General features: G+C 38.4%; 1 protein-coding gene and 1 non-coding gene across 2 annotated transcripts; both read right to left on the bottom strand.

Moving 5' to 3' along the window:
• Positions 1-6,865: 6,865 nt before the first annotated feature.
• Positions 6,866-7,429, bottom strand: LOC117304797 (probable G-protein coupled receptor No9). The gene has a single exon (XM_033789409.1). The coding sequence runs from the start codon at positions 7,427-7,429 to the stop codon at positions 6,866-6,868; it is 564 nt and encodes a 187-aa protein (XP_033645300.1).
• A 5,670-nt stretch (positions 7,430-13,099) lies between these two features.
• Trnaw-cca lies at positions 13,100-13,171 on the bottom strand. Its single transcript has one exon. It is a non-coding gene; the product is annotated as a tRNA-Trp (tRNA).
• Between the last annotated feature and the right edge of the window lie 7,042 nt (positions 13,172-20,213).

Here is a 20,213-nt window from a genome sequence, read left to right as displayed (position 1 = left end):
ATTGCAGATAACCAGTGGCGTAATAAGGGGCGGGGCTGGAGCCCCCTCCCCTGTCTTTCTCATCACACCCTCCCTTCTTTCCGCCTACTCCCCACTACACACGTTCTTCGTGTCACTTGCCGTTAAAGGCAGTGGACACTATTGGTAATTACTCAAAATAATTCGCAGCATAAAAACTTACTTGCCTAACGAGCAATGGAGAGCTGTTGATAGTATAAAACATTGTGGGTAACGGCTCCCTCTGAAGTAACGTAGTTTTTGAGATTGGGTTTCAGTAAAATATTTGAATTGAATTCGAGGTATCGAAATCAAGCATCTGAAAGCACACAACTTCGTTTGACAGAGATGTGTTTTTTTATTTCATTTTTATCTCGCAACTGCGACGACCAATTGAGCTCACAACAGTGTACAGTGTCAAACCACCCCTTCTATAATGACCATAGTACTTGACGCACCATACGTTGTTAAAGCTTGTGTTCAATACCATGAGTCTCGCTCGTCAAAGGAAGAAGCTTCATATTTGACACAACCTTTAACTTTGTGAAGGTTTTTAGTGCTACTGCCAAATAATGTTGATGAAAAATAATCTATAAAGCCCCCCACCCGCACCCCTATAAGCTAAAACTTTCCATGAGCTGATTTCACGAAACGCTAGGATTATTCCTATCTCGAGTTAGGACGAGTAACCCGTCCTACTTTAGGACAGGTTCAATACGTCATACGCCTTTGGATGCGGAACTTAACTCGTCCTAAAGTCCTAAGATTAATCCTAAGTTAGGAAGAGTTTTGTGAAATCTGCGGCGGGCCCTCAAATTTGCACCGCGACCCACGTGGCTTCACGGTTTGCGCCCACCACAAATTGAATCTTCATACGTGCCTGACTGTATAGTTTTTGTATTACACAATTAAACAACTGCATACATACATAATTGAACCGGACCAGAGTGTATAAGTGCTGTTTTTATTAATAGTTTCATCAAGTTTATTTGACTTGAATTAAACCTGTCAGATTAAACTCGTCAATGTTGGTGTATTGATGTGTTTCCATGACAACAACTCTACATACACGTTTTCCGACCGATTTGTTTTAAAACACACACTTAGTTAAACACACACTGGTCTGGCAATGCACACAATGATTGTGCACTAGGTGTGTACACCTGCATTAAGGTACCTCCTATTGATTTTAAACTGGGGCCCTTTACCCGACCGGGGTCAGTCAAGTGAAAGAACTTAACGATATAGCTATTTTGTTTGTCACTTCCTATTCAAATAAGCCACTTCCACATGTTTTACTTAAGTTCAGTATCTTTAGTACAAAGCACCTCGTATTTGGTTTGGTGCGGAAGTTGATTAAAAAACTTATTATTTCAGACTTTCCTACACATAAAAATAAAAACAAAACCTATGACCATATACATTAAAGGTTATTATTTGTAAATTTATTTGCAAAAATGTCACTTGAAATATAAGTTTTCCTTGTTCAATTAGACTTTTGTATTTAGTGATAAATAAATAAAAATTATCGGTTGAAGTTGCAAGAATCGAGGAACGACTATTCGTCGATAATTTGCAGATTATGAGTAATTCATAACTGGTCTAGCCACGGACTACCGTATACACCGAACAGCCTGGCTGATCATCTGCCTTCAAGTCTACAGCCTTTACATCGAAGAGCCTGCACTGACCAGAAGTCATGTCGTAGTCGAAAGACCAACACTCGTTATTCATCTTGCACCTCAGGAAACATTGCATTGGCGACTTCACTTTAACTTCGGCCAATAGAGGGCTTAGGTCGTTTACACATTTCCCATCGTAGAGCAAAGTGGACATGCAATGAGTGGCGAGTGACGATGTGTTTGTGCACGTACCTTTGATTTAAAATAAATAAATAAATTTGGGTTTGACTAAGAGAAGTTATGCCTAAAGCGGTATTTGAAACGACCTCCTGACTAACTTGGCAGCGCTCCGAGCAGTCTCCCTCTGGGAGACCGTAGGACTAGATGCTGGCTCAGTGGAATTCACCAAATGAGAATGTTGGTCTTTGACAATTACGTTTTCAGTCCCTTTATAAGGAAGACGATCCCCAGTTTCAAAGATCTGTTATTATTTCTTCAGGCACGAACGAATTCCTGCTTAATTATTTAATGAGCAATGTTTACCTCATGCGGTACTTGACCAAGACGATGATTGTTTAGTAGAAGACCCATGTGTTCTGGTTTGAAATTATGTAATGTCACCCATAATGATTTCTTACTTTTTGTTTGAGGACAGTCTGCCTTGTGGTACTCTTCAACCATCACTTCACACAGAGTTAGGGTGCTGTCTAAACCGCTGATCACGCGAACTTTCTTGTCCACACTGACGTACCGGGCAATCACGGGTGGATCACATACAAAGTCTATGTGTGCCCCAGGGATCGATGCTTGGTCCATTGTCACTGGTAACCCACACGCTGCATTTTTTGAAGTGTCGCTCTCCTTGCCTGCCTTTACAATGGCGCCAGACAAACGACCACCTATGAGTGAAATAATGTATTTCACTCAATGTCACTGATTTAAATGCCACTTAGTTAGCTTCTTTTTACTGATGAGGGAAATTTAATAATGTGTGAACTTACTATCACTATCGCCTCTGTTGACAAGGGTGATACGACCCACGCAGCGGTTGGTTCCCAGGTCCAACTTCCACCAAGAATGGAGACCAATACCTACAAAAGAAACACTTGCGTTGTAAGTTGTTGTTGTTGTTGTTGTTGTTGTTGTTGTTGTTGTTGTTGTTGTTGTTGTTGTTGTTGCTGTTGCTGCATGCTGCTGCTGCTGCTGCTGCTGCTGCTGCTGCTGATGTTGCTGCTGCTGCTGCTGCTGCTCTTGCTGTTGCTGTTGCTGTTGCTGTTGCTGTTGCTGTTGCTGTTGCTGTTGCTGTTGCTGTTGTTGTTGTTGTTGTTGTTGTGGTTGTTGTTGTTGTTGTTGTTGTTGTTGTTGTTGTTGTTGTTGTTGTTGTTGTTGTTGTTGTTGTTGTTGTTGTTGTTGTTGTTGTTGTTGCTGTTGTTGTCAAATGGTTTACCAGGTGAAATAGGCCTATACAGCCAAACAAACCAGGAACACCGGGACAAAACCCTTTTAATTGACTCTTTCATACGTGCATTACACAGCACACGGGACTAACGGCTTAAAGTCCCGTCCAAAGGATAACAGTGTCATGACCGGGACTCGAACCCTGCACATGACGTCATTGGCCACCATCTTTGATGTAAAACAATAGAAAAGAGCACGCGTTTACGCGCTGCGCAAGACTCTGAACCAAAAGTAGTCTTTTCAAAATGGTGGTCAATGCAAGACCTTTCCATTATTGATAAACACGGGACGTATGCCAGTTGGCATGGCCGGCTGAATGTTGGCAAACAATCAATCGCATGATAAAACAATTGACCAAATTCAACATCTGTTTAAAAGATTCATGAGTTGAAATAATGTCTTATGATTCGTTGATTAGTTTCCAACAAATTCAATATATTTTTGAATATATTTGTATCCTTTCTAGAAACAATAGATATCTGTTTTTGATTTGCAATTATGGCTTTCCATGGTTCTCCAACCTTGTTTGACAAAAACTCGAGCTGTATTCATTGCAATGGAAATGTCTATACAGGAGATCAATGGTAGCCTACAGATGGATTGCACCAACGACCGCCATATTTTATGATACACTATGGGAACGTGCACGCGTGTGCGCGCTGCACCTCTCAGCCGATGATAGCCTTTCATTCGTGACGTTTCATCTAAGAGGGTGGCCAATGACGTCATGTGCAATACATCTAATTTATATAGATCTACAATGTATTCTGTGAACTTTTAATGGTAATGCCTGTGTCCAATTTCATAGAGCTGCTGCAGACAATATTGCTTTAAAATATTCTGCTAAGCAGACATGAGCAGGATACCACAAATTCTACATGCAACATGGTACTTTGGCTGGTAACCTCATTCTGGTAACCATAATTATGCCTTGTGTGCTTAGCTACTTTGTGTGCTTAAGCAGCTCTATGAAATTGGTTCATGGTGTAAACTCACTTGTATGCGCGCAAGTGAAATCTCCCAAAGATGTTCGCAAGTCACCGTCAATCGCTAGTTGTGCCTTAAGGTGAACTCTGTCGTAACGGAGATCGGAACTCTGACTGGCATCCATACCCCGAAGATCCAAAGCTACGGAAAGTATTACACGTAAACACGAAACTAGTTTCTCGTAATCTTTTGAAAAATGCTCATAAAACATCACTACTTTGCTTAAATATATATAGAGGGTACCTTCTCTATTTTACAACTTGCGTCTCATCATTCATTCATCGCTTGTTTTTTTTTTTGTTTTTTTTCTTTTTCTTAAAATTAAGTTGTATAAAATAACTGCTCTTCGATTCGTCTTAATGCAAAGATATTTTAGGTTGAAATTTGGCGTACCGGTTCCACCCTCTCCCACTCCCGAATGTAAACGTAATCGAAAATACCTACATGTTAGATTGAGGCACCAGCAGGACAGCGGGAAAATCCAGCCAAGGGTTCCAAAGAGAAATATCCACCGGGTTTTCTCCATCATGGTGATTCCCGCGCAGTGAGCCATGGCAATGACATTCAGCACACATTCACTGTCTCAGTATTTCAATGTTGAGAAATCGATGTGGTTCACGTATGCCGACGGGTAGACTGGTCTCATGTCCATCCGCAAAGACGGGTACTTCCTTTTCAGAACCAGTGCATGATTTCAATTGGATACAATAATATTTCATTCGATAAACGTGCAGTTAGGAAAGCTTCCCATACTATGTTTTAATTGTCCCGAGGTGATGTAGTTGCTGCTGACATACATCACCTCGACCAATCAAAACACAGATATGGAAAGTTTACTTCGGTCGTCTGGCTGCATTGTGTATTTTGTACATGTACTTGCATGTGTAGTGTTAATTTTGATTAGGGATTGCCTGTGCGTGTCTTCATGTGAATTAATGGAAGAGGTAATTGGCATCGGCTAATAGAGAGGTTTCGCAAGCGACGGATACAGATACAGATACTGATACGTCGACACTTTGTGTGTTCACGTGACGCGTATCCGCGACTATCGTATTTTTCATACACGTTACCGACGGATACGGGAGCTCATACACGTCGTAGAAAAACGGATACTGTTTTGCAGACTTTTAGTTGTATTTTTGTCCCAGATCAAAAACATTTCCTACGGAATTGCTTTCACTTGTATCGTGCTTGATATTATGTAGAAAATTGCTAGTCATTTGCAAGCAAAACGATGAGAAAATGCAGTGTATAGTGTCTCTATCGGTCATGTTTGTCAGAAAAACACATGCGAACGCACTCAAGTGAAACATACCTATAGTTTGCGAAACAATATCCAACATGCGGTTGACGTGAACGGATACGGTTATCATATCCGTATCTGGCGTAATTCACGAGCCTCGAAGTGTGACGTCAGATGTTCAGGCAAGCTGACAGTATGCTTCGATTCAGTCAGCCAATCAGAGCAGGGCCCAATTTGTATGGCTGCGTGCTTGCCGCCGAATTTATGCGCCAGAAGAGCCGGCGCACTCGTCGTTTCGAACAGTATACTCCGCTCGCCTTCAGTTTCGACGTTTCGAACAGTCTACTTTGCTCGTCTTCGAAACGTCGAAACTGAAGAAGCAGAGTATACAAATCGAAACGTCGAGACCACACCGGCTCTTTTCAGAGCCAACACTCCTTCAAGAAAGATCTTGTAGTTGGTGTACCCGCAAGTTTACTATTTAGTATTTATAATCTTCTTTAATATCGATTCAAGCTTTTTACATGCGTTACACAACACATGGGACCAACGGCTTTACGTCCCATCCGAAGGACGAAGCAATGGTCAAGTGTCTTGCTTAAGGACACAATTTTATACAACGAAGGGGATTAAATAGACTCCTCATTAGTCGAAATCGGGGAGCCATCAGTCCGCGCGAGAGCAGTGATCTCGCGAGAGCACTATCTCAGCGCGTGGGGCCGATTGTCCACAAGTCTAGGGAACGTTATACCTTTTGTTTTTGAAACAGTTTGATCCTATACAGTTTTAATCCTATACAAATATTGATACAATAAAACAAAGTTTGTGGCGTTTTTACCCAAAACATCCGGAGCTGTTGTCCACGCAGGGCCCGGGAGAATAATCCGAAATTAGAATACACAATCTTAGAACCTTTTATGACACAATTCCTTTATTTTTATTTTTTAAATGAGTTATCATAATGATCTCAAAATGCTTTGCACTGTCGAAAGGTGGTTTGTATTGACATTACTTTTAATTGATTACCAAATGTATACCTTCCCTTTCGCAACCAACGAACCGTTCAACAACTGCTTTTAAATATCTCTCATTACTATCACTCGGTTGTGATGTTTAATCTCTGCAAACAACTGTTGTTTCTGATCGATCTTTCAGTTTCGTCTGCAGTGTTTGATTAGTTCTCTTAGAGTTTCCAAACACATACTTCGGAATGTTTTGTTCATTCCAATATATACAACGAAATTATACCAGCTATTATTAATGGCTAGCCAGACATATACGAACTCCAACCAACCCGATACCCCATCTGGGTTCCGATCAGCGTAAATCTTGACAGAGCAAAACGGAAGCCAGCCAATTGTGTACAACACGACAATTACGAGGAGTAACTTGGCTGCCTTACCGCTCCCAACTGCACCAGGGTTGCCTGGTTCCCGCCTCGTGCCAGCATTGGAAAGCATGTTAATTTTCTTAGCCTGCACGTGACTGATGTGGATGAGTTTCAAGTAGATACCAAGCATGACAACCGCAGGGAATATGAAAATTACGCAGACAAAAATCACATCAATGTAAAAATTGGCTTCGCTGTACTGCAACTCACCATGACTGCGTCACGGTTATATTCCACGATGGGTTGCACTGCCGCCATGACTAGTACTACAAATACAGTTGAATTTACCCATCCGAATATGGTGAAGAATAGCGTGCGTTTCTGTGGTAGTAGAGTTGGATAAAGTAAAGGTTTGGTGATCGCAAACAGGCGGTCAATGGAGAGTGTCAGTAGATTGAAAACGGAGATACCACAAAGTAGAACGATCACGGAGCACATCACTGTGCATGGCCACATTACCTCAAAGGGCCACCTGTCCAAGGTCGATAGTGGGATACAGAAAACGCACATGATCCCAACCCCTAGATCTGAAATGGCGAGCGAGGTCATGGCAACTTTGGTGGAATCTGGTGGGAACTCCCCTCTTATCCTCAGCATGACGGCGACGGTCATGCTATTCAAGCAGATGATGGTGAGGCTCGTTACGGTGATGAACGCCGTTCGCAGTACCACCAATGCCGGGCTGAGTTCCGCCTCGTTCAGAAAAGTCGCGTTAGAAAGAAGGCTTGACATTTTCTTTGTAAATAATTGGTGAATCCACTTTGCATTGGCCTGATGCATCAATATGAAGACACTATAGCTCTGTGTCACTTTTTATCTGCTCACCAGTGACTCGCTAAATGAGCGATCAACAGGCTTCAGACGTGCATGTCGTATCTTGATACATCTAATGAGTAGTGCTGCTGCTTTTGTATTAGACGTGCCGCCGCATACATTATCAGATTTTACCTCGCGCGACTTCGTCTCGGTAAAATAATCAAGAACCAGGCCTCGTTGGGATTAAACCACTAGTAGAAAACCTCTTCACCACACATTGATTCCCTTATAATTGTCTAACGCAACGCATCGCCACTAATTCATCTCTTAGATTAGAAACTGATACGCCATTTCATAATTATAATTAACTGCAGCGGGTTTTATTTTGTGCTAAAAATAATTGCCCTTGACGTTGACTGCAATCGTTATTATTAGAAACAAAATGAGGTAGCACTTTAGGGGGATGTGAATCTCCCTCTGGGACTCCCGACTCTGGACCATTTGACTTGTGATCAGAAAGTGCATTAATGTAACTCCAATGTAGCCTTCACCTCGTGTTGCATCGTTTATCTCACGATGACGACATTTGGAGAGTGGTTTAAATACATGGACACTATAGGTAATTTATTGTCAACGACCAGTCTTCTCACCCAGTGTACCTCAACATAATTGTATGCATAAAATAAGTACAAACCTGTGAAACTTTGAGCTCAATTGGTAGTCAAAGTTGCGAGGTAATAATGAAAGAACAACACCCTTGTCCAAAGAAGCTGTGTGCTTTCATCAGATGCTTGATTTCGAGACCCCAAAATCCAATTCTTAGGTCTCGAAATCAAATTCGTTGAAAGTTACTTCTTTCTTGAAAACTTCGTTACTTCATGGGGAGCCGTTTCTCACAATGTTTTATACATTGTTCGTGTACTATCAACAGCTCCCCATAACTCGTTACCAAGAAGGTTTTATGCTAGCAATTATTTTGAGTAACATACAAAAGTGTCCACCGCTTTAAAAAATAATAATTCTAACATTGGACAGGAATCTTTACCCCAGTCACACCAATAATGCTATTCGGGAAAGAGACCCTTGGTAGCACAAACAATAGAGGTTTTCTCGGTCAATTTCGGCAAATGAGCAGCCAATAGGAGACATTCCAACGCTAGGTGGCAGCAGACATACCGGGTAAATTTCCATAGACCTTATCGCAAATACCAATGCGCATGCGCAGACTGTTGAATGAGGTGCATTGTGGGATATATATGGATCAAATTTGGATACCAGCAAGACCACAATGCACCTAATTCCAAACTTTACGCGCGCGCCCCGGTATTTGCGGTAAGGTCTATTGTTTGCGTAGTTCTGAACATGCGCATAATTCTGAGAACAATGGATTTACCCGGTAAGTCTGCTGCCCTCTATCGTCCCAGAAAGTCTCCCATTAACCACTACGGTATTCTACTTCGCACAAAATCGAACGCTAATGAAAGGGCATTCGATTTCGTTTTAGGACTGTAGTCGAATGTACTGTTGCGTCATTTGATTTTACAAAATATTCATACAATTTCACAATTCACCAAAGCTGCATTCAAATTCGCGTTTTTGAGGTGTGTCAAATTGTCATTCAAATTTATTGATGGGCAGTCATTTATGGAGTTTGTGCAATCTAAAAACGCTTGGTTAAACTTTTGTTTCCCTAAGGATGTAAAAGGCATAAATACGTGTCACCTTCTGGCACTTAAACATATATGCCAAGATGTCTGGTACGCCAACAGATTGATGTGAGGGGGGACATCCAACTATTTAACTATACTACATAGTTTTAACAATTGAAACACCTTGACAGTTAAATAACATACTCGATTTATAGCAAATAAAAAAGATAATTAGAAGTTAAAAAGCCTCAAAGCCTTACTGTAAAATTGCGAACTATAAGGAGTTTTGCTTCCATAGCTCAATCTAAATTGAAAATTTTCCGTACTTCTACATTATTACGCTTTTAAAGGCAGTGGAAACTATTGGTAATTACTGAAAATAATTATTAGCAAAAAACCTGACATAGTATAAGAAAATGTGAGAAACGGCTCCCTCTGTAGTAAAGTAGATTTTGAGAAAGAAGTAATTTTCCACAAATTTGATTTCGAGACCTCATTATTATCTCGCACTTTCGAAAACCGATTGTGCTCAAATTTCCACAGGTTTATTATTGTATGCATATGTTGAGATGCACAAAGTGAGAAGACTGGTCTTTGACAATAATCAATAGTAAGTGTCCAGTGTCTTTAAAGGGTCTATGTACTTTGTCCTAACACAAAACACAATGTCCACAATGTTTACATTAAACTTACACGGTTTGTAGATTATGGTAGTAGAAAGCTTCCCTTGAAATTTTACTTACTGAGGTGCTGTAGTTTTTGAAAAATAAGTAAAACAAGCAATTTTCGTCTCAGTTTTAGCATGGTTCGATCACAGTAAATTGTTGTACAAGTTTAACATTATTTAGGTTTAAAATTACAAGTATAACTATTATTGTTAAACAAATTGCTAGAAACAAAATAAAATGAAGTGATCAGGTGTTTTTTAAGAAGATGTTAATGCTGCATACCTTATTACATGTATAATGGTATCCACCTTAATTAAGAACTAAACTTTACTTCTAATTTTCATCTCAGTAGTTTTGAGTGAGCGGTGAAGCGAAGAGGTATATCCAATAGAATTCTTTCTCTGTTGTCAACAAAGGTTGTTATGGGTACGATATCCTTGAATGATTAAGGAGTTGCACTGTAGGCCAAGATGTGTATACTGCATTACAGCGGTAGGGTAGCGTAAAATATACACTGTCTAGGCTGAGGTTGTTTCATTAAATACTTATTTCAGAAAAATGAGTCGGATGGCACTATATAGTAACTTCTTAGTAAATAAATCCTTTTTGAGTGTTCGTTGCTGCTGCGGATTAGCATACCGATTGCTGGTGTTGCTGCTTTTGCCGTTGCTGCTGCTGCTGCTGCTAATGCTGCTCTTGTTAGCACCACACCGACTTCTTGTATTCACTGCAAAGTAGGCATCTATTTAAGTTGTTTAAATCATAATGATAACAGTGGCGTATTTGCATCAAAATGTGAAGCACGACAATTACAGATCCATGGTTATTTATCTATAGTGCACCATACTGGGCTGGCTGACAGCAAACGACCTCGATCCAGAACAATCAATACCACCCATTGTTAAAGTGTTACAAACAATATTTTTGACTATTAATGGTCTGTGCATTATAATAATATACGAAGGGAATAAACACTTGATTCAATGCCAAGTTCACAATGACCGAGCTCGAAGTTACTGCGACATCGTTTGTTCCATGTCACTCACACAGTCGTTCTGTTCGTTGTAAATCTGAATTAATGAGTGAAGTCAAATCTAGAAATACACCAATTGTTTACTATTAACATAGTGAACATGACTATTCTCGTCTGGACAGTGGTGCTTTTATTTAGCGGTAAGTGGATGTGCTTGTATAGAGATTTATGTTTGATGATTGGTATCAAACATGGGGGATAAGCCTAAAGGCAGGGTATAATTTATTTACAGAGACCAATATTCTCACTTGGTGTATCGCAACATGCACAAAAAAACAAACCGTTGTTTGGGCTCCGATTGGTCATTGAAGTTGCAATAAAATAAGGAACGGAACAAGCATCCTTGTTGCATGGATTGTGGGCTTTCAGTCAGATGGCTGAGAAAGGTTTTCGTAACGGTCTTTCTTTACATTCAAACTACGGGTATAAAGGTACGCTTTCTCTAAAGCTACACTAACTATAATACTTGTGATAATTATAACTTGTTTAGTAATAACAAAACGTGTACAACGATTTAAGTGTTAAACGTTGATTCCTGAACCAATTAAAATATGAACTGAACTTTATAGTTAATTTGATAAATATAATCATTACTGGGTCTAAAGGACTCAAATGAGCTTATATAAAATAGCTGGGCATTTTAAAGGGAAGGTGCACGTTTGGTAATTACTCAAAACAAATATTAACTTAAAAATTTACTTGGTAACGAGATTTTCAGAAAGAGGTAATTTCTCACTAAAATGATAAAAGACTTCTAACCAGAAGTCTTTTATTCAATCTGAAAGCACACAAATTCGTCACCAAGAGTATTTTTTCTTTCATCATATTCTCGCAACTTCGATGACCAATTTAGCTCAAATTTTCACAGGCTTTATATTTTATGCTTTGTTGGGGTACACCAAGCGAGAAGACTGGTATTTGACAATTACCAAACGTGTACTTTCCCTTTAAGAGTAACTGAGTTGGAAAAAAACAAACAGTTTTATTGAATAATGTTTTATGTTGGTTTAACTAAATTGTGTTTGGGGTCAATGGATATTCCTGAAAAAAGAGGCGAACCTATACATATTAATGTCGTTTTTACGAAACGAACCTTTATTTTAAATAGTTTGTGATTTTATTTTAATGGAAGATCTACGTTTGCATTGTTTTTCCCATTTAGTATTGCCTGTGCTAGCTAATTACCAAACTTGTTGGTTATGTGACAGCAGTGTTGTTGGTAGTGACTGTAAAGGAAACAGCATGGATACCTCTGCACTGTTGGGGGACCATCCACGTTGGACAACAGAATGTTTATTAGGATGCTCGGTAAGGGAAAACACGTGGCTTGCTCTTTGGAATAATAGAATCAATCACAGCCAGTAGTTGCTTTAGCGCCCTCTTGTGTTGGGTTATCTTTGTTAACGTCGAAATCTTTTTTTTTGCTCTTTTCCTTATACGTTTGTAGTAAATTACTCCTAGTATTTGTAACTACATTACATAGAACACTCAGTAGCATTTGTTAAATCACGAACTCATTTATTGTGAGCTGAACTATTATTCCGTGTCACTGGCATAAGCTAAACGGTGACGCCCATGGAGACGTCACTTCAAGATTCATTTGTAAACGGTTATTGTTGGAAAATGTGACAAGCAATTCATGTTTTGGGCAGGCGGGGTTAACACGTTTGCACTTAGCATATTTCGACGGCTGCAACCGAAACAAGTAACATTATTTTTTTAGGAGTGCCTTCATTATGCAAGTTTTTTTCAGTGGTATAAAATAATATTTGTTTTCTTCTGACAGATCGGTACTATATCAATTATGCCTGTGGACCCGGTAAATCATAGAGTAAATATTTTACGGTTTTTTTTAAGCAACGTTCCCATCAGTCGTGTAAATGAAAGCAAATCAGAGACGTCCAAAGTAACAAAAAAACTTATTATTTGTTTGGTTTTAATTTAAAACACAGCCTTGAAATATTAGCTCATACATACCATTGTTTACAGAAAGCAGTATTCCAGGATAACGGCCAGAACTTCAGAGGGTGCTTCGTCGGCACTTCCTCCGCGAAAGCATTGTGCCAAAAGCCTGAGGGATACTGCACAACCGACACCAACACACAACGTGAATTCTGTTTGTACTGCTGCGACGGCGTCAAGTGCAACGGCGCGGGCTCTACAAAAATGAGTCTGACTATTGCCCTGGCAATGATGCTGTCTGCGTTTGGACTTCCTTAAAGCCTAGTGGTTTTTGTTTGTTAGTGTCAAATTATGCTACCATATGAAAGAGAAACAATTGAACAAAAATACTCTTTGACCCCGACGTGATTCGAACACGCAACCTTCTGATCTGGAGTCAGACGCGCTACCGTTGCGCCACGAAGTCAATGTAAGTAATGTAATCATTCATTACCATGCTCCAGTAGGCCTATACCGTGCGCACTGAGGTAAATTAGAGTCAAAATGTTTTAACAATGTTTTTAGCTCTAAATGTAATAATTTATGTCGGTTTTCATAAATAAAAAAGGGAAATTTTGGCTTAAGGCATATTTTAGTTTTAGGAACTTTGTGTATACATAAGAACATGTGTTTACCTTCATGCTAAGAAAATGTAGTTCATTTTTAATTGAAAAGTCCGTCTTGTAACGAACTATTATTTTTTGACGACCATCACATCTTTACGCGGACTAGTTAATTAAAGTGAACATTATAAAAGTAGACAAGTTTTGGCCGATACATCGTAAATATTGTAGGCCCTACTTAAAGCCACCTGGAAGTGGTATTTTTTCAAAATAAAGCTTTTGATGAGTGGAAGTTGAATAAACAGTTAACTAAGGTTTTAAAAAATCAGTTCTTATGTTATTTACAAATTTAAGAGTAGACCCCGACCCGAGAGGGCGCTGTTCGTGACGTCAATCGAGGCAGACTTTGCCTGTAATGCGTAGAGTAAACACAATTGCAAAGTACATGTACGGACCAAGGCGTGAGTTTGTACGTTTAAAAAAAAAAAAACTCACGACTTGGACGTACATGTACTTTGCACGTGTGTTTACTATACGCATTACAGGCAAAGTCTGCCTCGATTGACGTCACGAACAGCGCCCTCTCAATCAATCAATCAATCAATCAGTTTATTTCCACAGTTTCAAAATCACAATCAGTATCAAATCATAGGCAATGTATTAGTTGGAAATAAACAAATAAATAGTTGTTTGATAAGATTAATTAAATGAATAATAAGCATTGACATTCGTGAAACTGTGGGGGACCCATACAGAAGCAAGGCTTGTAAGGGTATGGTTCCCTGAGCAAGCTTGTGCATTGAGCCGATATTTATTTAAATTGATGTGTTGTAGAAGAAGATACCCCTCCAGGTAGGAAACATGTCCCGGAAAGGACAGGTGTACTCAAAAAGGCTCAATGCACAAGCTGCTAACAATGAAAGTAGTTACCTGTAACAACGAACAATGGACAAAACAAACAAAGACAAACAAAGACGGGTCAGCAAAGTAAGAAAGGCAACGTCTACTGACAATATGAATTCATTGAAAAGTACACTTAGATTTACAATGTAGGAAAGACATTATCTATCAACAATATGAATTCAACAAAGTACACTTAAATTTACGCTTAAATACAGAAAGACTTGTTGAGGCTTTAAGTTGAGAGTTGAGCGAGTTCCAGAGCTTGGGTCCCTCAAGTTTAACTGTTTTATAAGCAAGAGAAGTACGGGTATATGGTATATGAAGGTTGGAGGCTTGACGAGTAAAGTGTGAGTGAATCTCATGATTGTGTGTAAATATACTATTAATTGAGGATGGTAAAGTATAACGGGTAGACTGATACACGGGTCGGGGTCTACTCTTAAATTTGTAAATAACATAAGAACTGATTTTTGTAAAACCTTAGTTAACCATTTAGCCACTGTACCGCCCAGCCGCCTAATCAGTATGAGCATTGAGCCAGACAAAAGCCTTGAAAAGCTATTGTGTCTATTTTATCCGTGCATAAAAATATTCGCCATAAAAATTACCGTAGCCGTTTAACAAGAGGCATTTGTTGTTCCCATGATAACTTGTACTTTTATACTAATATCAAGGTTCAAATTGTGCATACACATTAAGCCATGGCTATCTTTTAAAATTTGAACTACGGTTCCAGTAATTTACTGCAAGAATCTTGAGAAATTGGATTTCAGCAAACTCGGGCGGTGCAGGGACTAAAGGGTTAACTGTTTATTCACATTCCACTCATCAAAACACATATATTAGTGACAAAAGCTTTATTTTGAAAAAATACCACTTCCAGGTGACTTTAAATTTGCCGTGTTTTTGTAACTTGTTTTCTCTGTTTTTGAAGCAATTTTTACGTACAAATTTATCTTTTTAACATTTCAGTTGCACCGATTTTGTTCATACAAAACGACATATATGCTCTTCATTTCAATTTACTGGTACATTATTTTGGTTGAGACTTTTCAGAAAAGGCTGAAAACTACCAAATTCCAAAAGCTCTTTTGACTAATTATATATTGACACAGAGGTCACGCACGAAAAATCACACCCGCTCATGCAGATAAATCACAAAGGGAATTTATTATATTGAGCGACCTGCGGGTAGACTTATTATTCCGACAGCAATACAAAATGACAGAGATAATGTCTGGGTGTCTGTTTAACCATGGAGGAAGAAAGAGAAGGGGTATGAACGGCCCGCCAATTTAATGGCTCTGCTTACCGCCGAATTCTGCGCTTACGATCGCGATTCCCCGCTTACGTGCAAGAGCCTTGTAAGCGTAGAATGCCTAGTAACGTGAAGTACGCACGCGCAGAAGCCCAAATTCGCCGCTAACCCGTGAAACACGCTTGCCGTAAGCACAGAATTCCCTGCTTCCGTAAGCGCCGATTCTGTGCTTACGGTAAGCAGAGCCATAAAATTGGGCCCTGGTCGCCCATTGTTTGTGTAAGGTATGTGGGTGATTACGAGGTGTCGTTAAACGACCGCGGTACCACGGGTTCGACTTTTGAAGTCCCGTCTTTCGAACTCCTTCTCTTCCTTCCTCCATGGTTTAACGAAGAACACTGGGTGTGGTTGTTTACAATGACATGTTTAAAGGGAGACGTTGCCTTGGAACGGTCGAGTTGGTCTTTGAAAAGCGTTTGAAACCGTTTGTTATGAAATGCATATGGTTAAATAGATAATATTAAAAGTAGAATATAATGATCCACACATGAACATGCCTCGGAATTTCACGGTTTTACGTTTGAGTCGCGAAGAAACACGGTCGGCCATTTATGGGAGTCGTCGACGATAAAGGAAAAACACGCAATTTCGAAGGATATTTGTGTGTATCATTGTATTCTACTTTTACAACATTTTTCTATCCATATGCATTTTATAACAAACGGTTATAAACGCATTTGATAGACCAATTCGTCCGATCCAAGGTAACGTGTTCCTTTAAAGTCGTATTGTGTGTCTGCTCGTTCATATAAAAACGCTAGAATGATATTAAACTATCAAACAAATTTGATAGTTCTAGTTTTCAAGAATATGTTTCGAAAATTCAACGGATAGGCCTATATGCAGAACGATTATTACGTGTTGAACTATAATGGTCGTGCTATTTCTGGAGAGAAAGTCTATAAATAATATGATGTAAGTAATTGCAATAAGAAACGCGCTGACCGTAAACTCAAACTCTGCCGGTGTACAATGAAAGCAACTCTAAATTGGTACGCCACGCTTTACAAGGTGTTTTGTATTAGAATGCTTGAGGTGAATATGATAATTTATGATAAGTTGGCAGCATGCTTTGATTGTAAAGAACAATAATTGTGTTTTAAAATATATGTATGATTTGTATTTTTATTTATTTATTTAATTATTAATGGTTACTAGTAATGCTTTGAAGCAGGCAAAACAGTACATTGCTCACTGGGGTATATATTATTCAGAAGCAACTGAGTTTGAACCACACGATCTAGAGCTTGATTAGTAGGCCCTATAACTAGTTAGCAATTAAAATACACTTAAAAAAAAACATTTGAAAACATTTTCTTGTTCAGTTATTTTGCCGCAAAGAGAATGCTGATCTAAAATACCATTTAAAAACAACAATAAAAACGTTTTCTTGTTAAGTTATTTTGCCGTTAAGAGAATAATAATTGTGTAAAAATACATATAAACGTGTTGGGGATTCAAAATTGAAATTAAAACAATTATGCTCCAAATGCAATATTTATTGGCAGAGTTTATGTTCCGATGAGCCTTGGATGTTCAAGGAAAATAATTTTCCGAACTTTAACTGACCAAGGCGCTTTATTGTTTTTTATTATAATCTCCATTGGGCGTTGCTCAAAGAAAAACAAATTATCGCCCGAGGTCACATCATTGGCGTATTGGCAAAGTGTGTCTTGTGTACAAAGGTGTTGCGCCGAGCCACTGTGCTTTCCATTTGGTGTATAGCTGCAGTGTCGACCAACATCTTAAAATGGCGCAGTTCATAGTGCCGCTGGTCGTACTTGTTGCTTTTTCCTTTTCGTCGGAAATTTCTGAAGGTAAGACAATTTATATTATTCTATCTTTTTGTTCGATCTTTTTTCTTTTAAAAACCACCTATTCGTATGGTTGAAGCGAGATACTTCATTAGAGGAGTGGATTTTATAGCTTAATAAACTTCTCGAAATGTGACAATACATTGGTTGTACCAGTATGAAACGAAAGTGACGCTATTTTACGGCTGGTGTGAAGTTCCTTTGAAATAGGTTTTTTTTTGTGTTACAGTATATTTTGTGGGACTTAAATTAAAGGAATGAAACATCTGATGTATAATATAAGGTGTTATTATACGGCTCTCTTTATATTTATGCACGACGTCATAATTCGTGACCAAAATGTAATTTTTGCACTGTCCGTATTATACGGTGCGTGACGCATTGACACTCACATAACGCACTGCGTAATAGAAACAGGAAGAAGGATAAAAAACAGAGGAAGTAGTATATATGTTTCAAAGAGCTATATATATTGACATATATAGCTCTATTATATGTTTTATCCCCCTAGTATAGTTCGAGCATCTGATTGGTGGATTTGCACGTACTGGACAAACAAACACAAAGACAGTGGTTCTCTATATGGTGGATATACAGAGAAAAGTAAAAAAAGTGGTAAAAGCTGTATCAAAAATAATATATAACAAAAGCAGTTAACTATAGTAATATATACGTAAGGGAAAATAATACTATTCAATCATGGTAATTATCTAAGAGAACACATTTGAGTTTTCTCTTGAACATGTAGGTACCCTTGCATTTTTTTAAAGAGTCATCAAGGGAATTCCAATACTTCGGGCCTTGGAAAGAGACACAATTCATAGATCTAGATGAGGATCAAAAGGGGATATGAAAATCGTGTGAATGTCTAGTTTGATAAGAATGTATTTGAGAAACACAAACATATTCTGAAAGGAATTTGGTAAGTTATTGGAAATAAACTGATGCATAAATATTCCAAGCTGATGTAAATAAATATCAGATACTTTAAGAGTTCTATGTTTAAGAAATAATGGGTTTGAATGAGCACGAAACCCGACACAATTAATAATTCTGAGGGCTCTGTTTTGTAAAATAGTAATACGATTTAAAAGATAAGCACTCGATTTACCCCAGGCAAGAACGCCATAGGAGATATAAGGCAAAGTTAAAGCAGAATAAATATTATATAATATTTCAGATGGAAAAAAATATGAGAGTTTGCTGATCATTCCTATGTTTCTGGAAATCAATTTACATATATAATTGATATGAAAATTCCAAGAAAGTTTGTCATCAATATATAAACCAAGGAATTTAATACAGTTGGTTCGAAGGATAGGTACATTATCAAAAAATATATCACATGGTAGATTATTAACAAAAGGACCAAATAGCATGAAATTGGTTTTCTTGATATTAATAGAGAGTTTGTTGGCCTTTATCCAATTTGAAATATGTACCAACTCCCGATTCACAATGTAAATGAGTGTGTCGACACTTCTATGGGAACAAAATAAATTTGAGTCGTCAGCAAAAGAATAAAGGAGAACTTATCCGAAGATTTAGGAAAATCATTGATATACAACGAGAAAAGAAGAGGGGCTAATAGGGATCCGTGTGGTATGCCGCAAATGTAATGATTTGAGAGAGGACTCTTTGCCGTCAATACACACAAATTGTTTGCGGTTGGACAGATAATTCCTGAACCACTCCAAAGCAATACCTCGAATGCCATAAAAGGAAAGTTTGGACAAGAGAATGGAATGTTTAATGGTATCAAAAGCCTTGGAGAGGTCCAGGAAAATTCCCATTGCATGTAAAGACTGATCACGATCAGCCCTTATTCTATCGATTAGTTTGAGGATTGCGTGAGTGGTGGAATGTTTCTCTCTAAAACCAAATTGTGAATTGGAAAGAATGTTGTGTTTTTGCAAAAAAAGAGAAGTACGAATATAAACAGTACGCTCAAGTATTTTTGAAAAGGAAGTAAGGATCGAGATTGGACGATAATTATTAACCAGATGGCGATCTCCATTCTTATGGATGGGTGTAACCCGAGCAATTTTCATGGAATCCGGGACTATACCAGAGGATAATGATAAATTCATTATATAAACTAAAGGCTTGGAAATAACCTGAATTACCTCTTTGATGAGGGGACAATTGATTGAATCATGACCAGAGCTCTTCTTATTAGGTAAATTTAGGACAATTGACAACAGTTCATTTTCAGTAATTGGATTAAAAAACACAGAGTGGGGAATCGGGTTGTCAAAGAAATCATGGAAGGTTGAGTTGCAATTAGGAATTTTATCGGCAAGAGTGGGTCCAATATTAACAAAGAAATCATTATAATGCTCTGCAATAAGAAGGGAATTGTTAATACTCTGATCATTCACATTTATACTAGAAATGCAAATGGAAGTATTGTTTTTAAGAACACTGTTGATAACCTTCCAGGTATTTCTAGTATTATTTTTTTCCTTCTCAAATTGATTGGAGAAATAAGCTTGTTTAGCAGAACGTAAAATAGTAGTGAGAGAATTTTTATATTTTGTGAAAATAAGACGATTTGCTTCGGACGGAGAACGCAGGAATTTTCGATAAAGCTTGTGTTTGTAATTTATGGATTTAAGAAGACTGGAGGTAATCCATTTGGACCTGGGTTGGGATTTTCTGTTGCAATGTTTCAATTTAATGAGAGGGATTTTTTTTCATAAAGATGGCTAAAATTGTGCATGAAGTTATTAAAAGCCACGTTGGGATCCTCACACCTGAAAACCGTAGTCCAATCCACAGACTTCAGATCATTTTCAAGACGACGTATATTGTCGATGGAGTGTTTACGAAAATAATTTGAGGAAGTAGAATTGGTAGGAGGGATAAATG

Source organism: Asterias rubens, chromosome 21 (genome assembly GCF_902459465.1).
Source record: "Asterias rubens chromosome 21, eAstRub1.3, whole genome shotgun sequence".
NCBI lineage: Eukaryota > Metazoa > Echinodermata > Asteroidea > Forcipulatida > Asteriidae > Asterias > Asterias rubens.
Note: the sequence above shows the minus strand (reverse complement) of the source record. Positions and strands in the feature narration are given on the sequence as shown.

What these genes read in the sequence shown, in the direction of transcription:
- LOC117304797 (XM_033789409.1), bottom strand. Translation starts at nt 7,429, where the DNA reads ATGTCAAGCCTTCTTTCTAACGCGACTTTTCTGAACGAGGCGGAACTC.